Genomic DNA, 8,804 nt, shown 5'->3' with positions numbered 1-8,804 from the left:
TAAGTGTGTTCCATGTATTAGGTGTTTAGCATATAAAGAAGTTATCACACTGAGAGAGAGAGAGAGAGAGAGAGAGAGAGAGAGAGAGAGAGAGAGAGAGAGAGAGAGAGAGAGAGAGAGAGAGAGAGATAGAGAGAGAGAGAGAGAAAGTAGATAATTTTATTCCTTACATTAAGGTCTCGCTTTACACACAACCATTTTCCAATGAGGGACCAAAATATCATCCGCTAACACCCTTTATGAAAACCCAAACTGACACCTCATATCTCACCTGAATCTTCCACTCCTTCACCAGGTGATAATATCACCCATAATGACCCCCGCCATTCTTCATGAAATTTATGACTGATGTTCCAGGATTATTGTGGAGTTTTTTAGAAGATTTTCTCCTCCGTCATTCCTGAGACTTCGGCGAATAAAGTTCCCCTTAATTGAAAACTAATGTTGATGTTCACTGCTTAGCTGATTAGGAAAAAAAAATGTTGTTTTATTCATGTAAACTTTTCCTTAACATCAAAGGAAAAACGTGTTCCGTTTATGTACGGGTTTCAATAAGATCGGGGGAAAAAAAGCGGCGTTGTTCACGTACACAAATCCTTAAAACTCTTATTCAACTGCTTGTCAGATGAACAAATTCTATAAAAATAATTATATTATATAATAAATTTTTAGGAATATATTCAAGGGATGATCTTTATACCACGTGTAATCATTTATAGAGATTAAGCAATACCTTATTATATTATTTCCAGGTACACACACACACACAACATTTAACTACGAAGAGAAAGAATTCCTTCTCTCTGATATTGATCCAAGTGCTCCTGGGACTTCAAGTGAGAATTTGAGAATTCTCTTTGATAACGATCCTGGCGCTTTCGGTGATCCAAAGTGAATATTTGAGGTTTCTCTCTGATATTGACACTGGAGCTCCTGGAGCTCCAAGAGAGAATTGAAGGATTCTCTCTGTTATTAATCCTGTGGCTCCTGGGTCTTCAAGAGAAAATTTTAGGTTTCTCTATGACATCGATCAAGGGCCTTTTGAGGCTCCTAGTGAGAATATGAGGATTCTCTCTGATTCGATCAGTGGGCTCCTGAGGCTCTGAGTAAAGATCTTGGGTTTTTCTCCAATATACACTATGTGGCTCCTGAGGCTTCAAGTGAGGATTTTAGGTTTCACTCTGATATCGATCATGGGACTCTTGGGGATCCAAGTAGCGATTTTATGTTTTTCTCTGATATCCATTCTGGGGCTAATGAGGCTCCAATTGACGATTTTAGGTTTTTTTCCTGATATCCATCATGAAGCTCCTGAGGCTCCAAGTAATGATTTTAGGCTTCTCGCTGATATCCATCATGTGTCTCCTAAGGCTCCTAGTGAGGATTTTTGGTTTCTCTCTGATATCGATCCTGGGGCTCCTGAGACTCCAATTGAGGATTTTATGTTTTTCCCTGATATCAATCCTGGAGCTCCTGGGGATACAAAAAATGATTTTGATTTTCTCTCTGATAAGGATACTTGGGTTCCCGATGCTCCAAGTAAGGATATTTGGTCTCTCTCTGATATCGATCCCAGTGACCTTAGGCTCCAAGTGAGTATTTTAGGTCTGTCTAAGATCGATACTAGGGACCTTAGGCTCCAAGTGAGGATTTCAGGTTTCTCTCTGACTTAGATCCTGGGGCTCCTGAGGCCTCAAGCGATGATTTAAGGTTTCTTTCTGGTGAGGATCAGGCGGCTTCTGATACTTAAAGTGATGATGTAAGGTTTCTCTCTGGTAAGGATCCGGGGGCTCCTGATGCTCAGAGCCAGATTTCAAGTTTCTCTCTGATGTTGATCTGGTGTTTCTGAGTCTCAAGAGAGGATTTTAAGTTTCTCTCTAATATCAATCCTGGGGCTCCAGAGGATCCAAGTGATGATTTTAGGATTCTCTCTAATATAGATCCTTAGACTCCTGAGTCTCCAAGTGAGGATTTTAGGTTTCTCTCTGATATCAATCCTAGGGCTCCTTAGGCTTCATGTGTAGATTTTATGTTTCTCTCTGATATCAATCCTGGATCTCCTGATGCTCTGAGTGAGTATTTAGTGTTTTTTTCTGATATCGATCCTAGGGGTCCTCAGGCTCCAAGTAAGGATTTCAGGTTTCTTTCTGATATCAATCCTGGCGCTCCTGAGGCTCCACGTGAGGAATATGGGTTTATATCTGTTATCGATCCAGGGGCTCCTGAGGCTCTAAGTGAGGGTTATGGCTTTCTCTCTGATATCGATCCTAGGGCTCTTCAGGCTCCAAGTAAGGATTTTAGGCTTCTCTTTGATATCGATCTTAGGGCTCCTGAAGCTCAAAGTGAGAATTTTGGGGTTTACTCTGATATCGATCCTGAGGCTCCTGAGGTTCCATGTGAGGATCTAGGGATTCTCTCCTATATTGATCATGGAGCTCCTAAGACTACAAGTGAGGATTTTGGGTTTCTTTTTTTGTATTGATCCTGGGGCTCAAAAGGCTCTTATTGAGAATTTTGAGTTTCTCTGTGATATTGATCGAGGAGCTCCTGAGGTTCCAAGTGAGGATTTTGGTTTACTCTCTGATATCGATCTACGGGCTCCTGAGGCTAGAAGTGAGGATTTTGAGTTTCTCCTGATATTGATTCTGGGGCTCCTTAGGCTACATGTGATGATTATGAGTTTCTCCTGCAAAAGATCCTGGGGCTCTTGAGCTCCAAGTGAGGATTTTAGGTTTTTCTCTGATATTGATCATTGGGTTCATTAGGCTCCAAGTGAGGATATTGGGTGTCTTTCTAATATCGTCTCTCGGGCTCCTGGGGCTCCAAATGAGGATTTTAGGTTTATCTCTGATATCGATCCATGGGCTCCTGAGGCTCCAATTGAGGATTTTGGGTTTCTCTTTGATATCGATCATGGGGCTCAAGAGACTATAAGTGAGGATTTTAGGTTTCTCTCTGATATCGATCCTGGGTCTCCTGAGGCTTCAAGTAGGGATTTTGGGTTTCTCTCTAATATCGATTCTGGGGGTCCTGAGGTTCAAAGTAAGGATTTTGGTTTTCTCTCTGATATCAATCCCTGGGCTCCAGAGGCTCTAAGTAAGGATTCTGTATTTCTCTCTGATAATGATCCTGGGGCTCCTGAGGCTCCAAGTGAGGATTTTGGGTTTCTCTCTGATATCGATCCTGTTTCTCCTGATGCTATAAATGGGGATTTTGGTATTCTCTCTGATATTGATCCTGGGACTCCTGAGGCTCCAAGTGAGGATTTTGGGTTTCTCTTGATAATGATCCTGGGGCTCCCGAGGCTCCAAGTGAGGATGTTATGTTTCTTTATGATATCGATCCTGGGTCTCTTGATGCTCTAAGTGAGGATTTTGGGTTTTTCTCTGATATTGATCCAAGGGCTCTTCTGGCTCCAAGTAAGGATTTCAGGTGTCTTCCTGAAATCGATCCTTGGACTCCTGAGGCTCAAAGTGAGGATTTTGGGCTTATCTCTGATAATGATCATGGGGCTGCTGAGGCTACAAGTGAGGGTTTTGGGTTTCTCTCTGATATTGATCCTAGGGCTCATCAGGCTCCTAGTAAGGATTTCAGATTTCTTTCTGATATCGATCCTGGAGCTTCCAAGGCTCCAAGTGAGTATTTAGGGTTTATATGTGTTATCGATACTAGGGCTCCTGAGGCTCCAAGATAAGATTTTAGGTTTCTCTCAGATATCAATACTGGGGCTCCTAAGGCTCCAAGTGAGGTTTTCGGATTTCTCTCTGATATCTATGCTGGGGTTCCTTAGGCTCCAAGTAAGGATTTTATTTTTATCTTTGATATCGATCCTGGGTCTAGTTTGTCTTCAAATGAGGATTTTGGGTTTCTCTCAGATATCGATCATGGGGCTCCTGAGGCTCCAAGTGGGGATTTTGGGCTTCTCTCTGATATAAATCCTCTGGCTCCTGATGCTCCAAGTGAGAATTTCAAGTTTCTTTCTGATATCAATCCTGGCGCTCCTGAGGCTCCACGTGAGGAATATGGGTTTATATCTGTTATCGATCCAGGGGCTCCTGAGGCTCTAAGTGAGGGTTATGGGTTTCTCTCTGATATCGATCCTAGGGCTCTTCAGGCTCCAAGTAAGGATTTTAGGCTTCTCTTTGATATCGATCTTAGGGCTCCTGAAGCTCAAAGTGAGAATTTTGGGGTTTACTCTGATATCGATCCTGAGGCTCCTGAGGTTCCATGTGAGGATCTAGGGATTCTCTCCTATATTGATCATGGAGCTCCTAAGACTACAAGTGAGGATTTTGGGTTTCTTTTTTTGTATTGATCCTGGGGCTCAAAAGGCTCTTATTGAGAATGTTGAGTTTCTCTGTGATATTGATCGAGGAGCTCCTGAGGTTCCAAGTGAGGATTTTGGTTTACTCTCTGATATCGATCTACGGGCTCCTGAGGCTAGAAGTGAGGATTTTGAGTTTCTCCTGATATTGATTCTGGGGCTCCTTAGGCTACATGTGATGATTATGAGTTTCTCCTGCAAAAGATCCTGGGGCTCTTGAGCTCCAAGTGAGGATTTTAGGTTTTTCTCTGATATTGATCATTGGGTTCATTAGGCTCCAAGTGAGGATATTGGGTGTCTTTCTAATATCGTCTCTCGGGCTCCTGGGGCTCCAAATGAGGATTTTAGGTTTATCTCTGATATCGATCCAAGGGCTCCTGAGGCTCCAATTGAGGATTTTGGGTTTCTCTTTGATATCGATCATGGGGCTCAAGAGACTATAAGTGAGGATTTTAGGTTTCTCTCTGATATCGATCCTGGGTCTCCTGAGGCTTCAAGTAGGGATTTTGGGTTTCTCTCTAATATCGATTCTGGGGGTCCTGAGGTTCAAAGTAAGGATTTTGGTTTTCTCTCTGATATCAATCCCTGGGCTCCAGAGGCTCTAAGTAAGGATTCTGTATTTCTCTCTGATAATGATCCTGGGGCTCCTGAGGCTCCAAGTGAGGATTTTGGGTTTCTCTCTGATATCGATCCTGTTTCTCCTGATGCTATAAATGGGGATTTTGGTATTCTCTCTGATATTGATCCTGGGACTCCTGAGGCTCCAAGTGAGGATTTTGGGTTTCTCTTGATAATGATCCTGGGGCTCCCGAGGCTCCAAGTGAGGATGTTATGTTTCTTTATGATATCGATCCTGGGTCTCTTGATGCTCTAAGTGAGGATTTTGGGTTTTTCTCTGATATTGATCCAAGGGCTCTTCTGGCTCCAAGTAAGGATTTCAGGTGTCTTCCTGAAATCGATCCTTGGACTCCTGAGGCTCAAAGTGAGGATTTTGGGCTTATCTCTGATAATGATCATGGGGCTGCTGAGGCTACAAGTGAGGGTTTTGGGTTTCTCTCTGATATTGATCCTAGGGCTCATCAGGCTCCTAGTAAGGATTTCAGATTTCTTTCTGATATCGATCCTGGAGCTTCCAAGGCTCCAAGTGAGTATTTAGGGGTTTATATGTGTTATCGATACTAGGGCTCCTGAGGCTCCAAGATAAGATTTTAGGTTTCTCTCAGATATCAATACTGGGGCTCCTAAGGCTCCAAGTGAGGTTTTCGGATTTCTCTCTGATATCTATGCTGGGGTTCCTTAGGCTCCAAGTAAGGATTTTATTTTTATCTTTGATATCGATCCTGGGTCTAGTTTGTCTTCAAATGAGGATTTTGGGTTTCTCTCAGATATCGATCATGGGGCTCCTGAGGCTCCAAGTGGGGATTTTGGGCTTCTCTCTGATATAAATCCTCTGGCTCCTGATGCTCCAAGTGAGAATTTCAAGTTTCTTTCTGATATCAATCCTGGCGCTCCTGAGGCTCCACGTGAGGAATATGGGTTTATATCTGTTATCGATCCAGGGGCTCCTGAGGCTCTAAGTGAGGGTTATGGGTTTCTCTCTGATATCGATCCTAGGGCTCTTCAGGCTCCAAGTAAGGATTTTAGGCTTCTCTTTGATATCGATCTTAGGGCTCCTGAAGCTCAAAGTGAGAATTTTGGGGTTTACTCTGATATCGATCCTGAGGCTCCTGAGGTTCCATGTGAGGATCTAGGGATTCTCTCCTATATTGATCATGGAGCTCCTAAGACTACAAGTGAGGATTTTGGGTTTCTTTTTTTGTATTGATCCTGGGGCTCAAAAGGCTCTTATTGAGAATGTTGAGTTTCTCTGTGATATTGATCGAGGAGCTCCTGAGGTTCCAAGTGAGGATTTTGGTTTACTCTCTGATATCGATCTACGGGCTCCTGAGGCTAGAAGTGAGGATTTTGAGTTTCTCCTGATATTGATTCTGGGGCTCCTTAGGCTACATGTGATGATTATGAGTTTCTCCTGCAAAAGATCCTGGGGCTCTTGAGCTCCAAGTGAGGATTTTAGGTTTTTCTCTGATATTGATCATTGGGTTCATTAGGCTCCAAGTGAGGATATTGGGTGTCTTTCTAATATCGTCTCTCGGGCTCCTGGGGCTCCAAATGAGGATTTTAGGTTTATCTCTGATATCGATCCAAGGGCTCCTGAGGCTCCAATTGAGGATTTTGGGTTTCTCTTTGATATCGATCATGGGGCTCAAGAGACTATAAGTGAGGATTTTAGGTTTCTCTCTGATATCGATCCTGGGTCTCCTGAGGCTTCAAGTAGGGATTTTTGGGTTTCTCTCTAATATCGATTCTGGGGGTCCTGAGGTTCAAAGTAAGGATTTTGGTTTTCTCTCTGATATCAATCCCTGGGCTCCAGAGGCTCTAAGTAAGGATTCTGTATTTCTCTCTGATAATGATCCTGGGGCTCCTGAGGCTCCAAGTGAGGATTTTGGGTTTCTCTCTGATATCGATCCTGTTTTCTCCTGATGCTATAAATGGGGATTTTGGTATTCTCTCTGATATTGATCCTGGGACTCCTGAGGCTCCAAGTGAGGATTTTGGGTTTCTCTTGATAATGATCCTGGGGCTCCCGAGGCTCCAAGTGAGGATGTTATGTTTCTTTATGATATCGATCCTGGGTCTCTTGATGCTCTAAGTGAGGATTTTGGGTTTTTCTCTGATATTGATCCAAGGGCTCTTCTGGCTCCAAGTAAGGATTTCAGGTGTCTTCCTGAAATCGATCCTTGGACTCCTGAGGCTCAAAGTGAGGATTTTGGGCTTATCTCTGATAATGATCATGGGGCTGCTGAGGCTACAAGTGAGGGTTTTGGGTTTCTCTCTGATATTGATCCTAGGGCTCATCAGGCTCCTAGTAAGGATTTCAGATTTCTTTCTGATATCGATCCTGGAGCTTCCAAGGCTCCAAGTGAGTATTTAGGGTTTATATGTGTTATCGATACTAGGGCTCCTGAGGCTCCAAGATAAGATTTTAGGTTTCTCTCAGATATCAATACTGGGGCTCCTAAGGCTCCAAGTGAGGTTTTCGGATTTCTCTCTGATATCTATGCTGGGGTTCCTTAGGCTCCAAGTAAGGATTTTATTTTTATCTTTGATATCGATCCTGGGTCTAGTTTGTCTTCAAATGAGGATTTTGGGTTTCTCTCAGATATCGATCATGGGGCTCCTGAGGCTCCAAGTGGGGATTTTGGGCTTCTCTCTGATATAAATCCTCTGGCTCCTGATGCTCCAAGTGAGAATTTCAAGTTTCTTTCTGATATCAATCCTGGCGCTCCTGAGGCTCCACGTGAGGAATATGGGTTTATATCTGTTATCGATCCAGGGGCTCCTGAGGCTCTAAGTGAGGGTTATGGGTTTCTCTCTGATATCGATCCTAGGGCTCTTCAGGCTCCAAGTAAGGATTTTAGGCTTCTCTTTGATATCGATCTTAGGGCTCCTGAAGCTCAAAGTGAGAATTTTGGGGTTTACTCTGATATCGATCCTGAGGCTCCTGAGGTTCCATGTGAGGATCTAGGGATTCTCTCCTATATTGATCATGGAGCTCCTAAGACTACAAGTGAGGATTTTGGGTTTCTTTTTTTGTATTGATCCTGGGGCTCAAAAGGCTCTTATTGAGAATGTTGAGTTTCTCTGTGATATTGATCGAGGAGCTCCTGAGGTTCCAAGTGAGGATTTTGGTTTACTCTCTGATATCGATCTACGGGCTCCTGAGGCTAGAAGTGAGGATTTTGAGTTTCTCCTGATATTGATTCTGGGGCTCCTTAGGCTACATGTGATGATTATGAGTTTCTCCTGCAAAAGATCCTGGGGCTCTTGAGCTCCAAGTGAGGATTTTAGGTTTTTCTCTGATATTGATCATTGGGTTCATTAGGCTCCAAGTGAGGATATTGGGTGTCTTTCTAATATCGTCTCTCGGGCTCCTGGGGCTCCAAATGAGGATTTTAGGTTTATCTCTGATATCGATCCAAGGGCTCCTGAGGCTCCAATTGAGGATTTTGGGTTTCTCTTTGATATCGATCATGGGGCTCAAGAGACTATAAGTGAGGATTTTAGGTTTCTCTCTGATATCGATCCTGGGTCTCCTGAGGCTTCAAGTAGGGATTTTGGGTTTCTCTCTAATATCGATTCTGGGGGTCCTGAGGTTCAAAGTAAGGATTTTGGTTTTCTCTCTGATATCAATCCCTGGGCTCCAGAGGCTCTAAGTAAGGATTCTGTATTTCTCTCTGATAATGATCCTGGGGCTCCTGAGGCTCCAAGTGAGGATTTTGGGTTTCTCTCTGATATCGATCCTGTTTCTCCTGATGCTATAAATGGGGACTTTTGGTATTCTCTCTGATATTGATCCTGGGACTCCTGAGGCTCCAAGTGAGGATTTTGGGTTTCTCTTGATAATGATCCTGGGGCTCCC

At 43.4% G+C, this 8,804-nt stretch overlaps 1 protein-coding gene across 1 annotated transcript; it reads left to right on the top strand.

The window, feature by feature from the left end:
• The first annotated feature begins 6,178 nt into the window (after nt 1–6,178).
• On the top strand, nt 6,179–7,984 carry LOC137626543 (uncharacterized). The gene is made up of 4 exons (XM_068357587.1): nt 6,179–6,226; nt 6,433–6,655; nt 6,933–7,304; nt 7,545–7,984. Exons 1-4 carry the CDS (start codon nt 6,179–6,181, stop codon nt 7,982–7,984), a joined length of 1,083 nt encoding a protein of 360 aa, XP_068213688.1.
• Nucleotides 7,985–8,804: the final 820 nt, after the last annotated feature.

This window comes from Palaemon carinicauda, chromosome 34 (genome assembly GCF_036898095.1).
Source record: "Palaemon carinicauda isolate YSFRI2023 chromosome 34, ASM3689809v2, whole genome shotgun sequence".
Taxonomy (NCBI): domain Eukaryota; kingdom Metazoa; phylum Arthropoda; class Malacostraca; order Decapoda; family Palaemonidae; genus Palaemon; species Palaemon carinicauda.
This window is presented reverse-complemented; position numbering and strand designations above follow the sequence as displayed.

What these genes read in the sequence shown, in the direction of transcription:
- LOC137626543 (XM_068357587.1), top strand. Translation starts at nt 6,179, where the DNA reads ATGTTGAGTTTCTCTGTGATATTGATCGAGGAGCTCCTGAGGTTCCAA. An exon ending in AGGAGCTCCTGAGGTTCCAA is followed by an intron (nt 6,227 to 6,432) that starts GTGAGGATTTTG and finishes TGGGTTCATTAG; the next exon opens with GCTCCAAGTGAGGATATTGG. An exon ending in TGGAGCTTCCAAGGCTCCAA is followed by an intron (nt 7,305 to 7,544) that starts GTGAGTATTTAG and finishes GGTTTCTCTCAG; the next exon opens with ATATCGATCATGGGGCTCCT.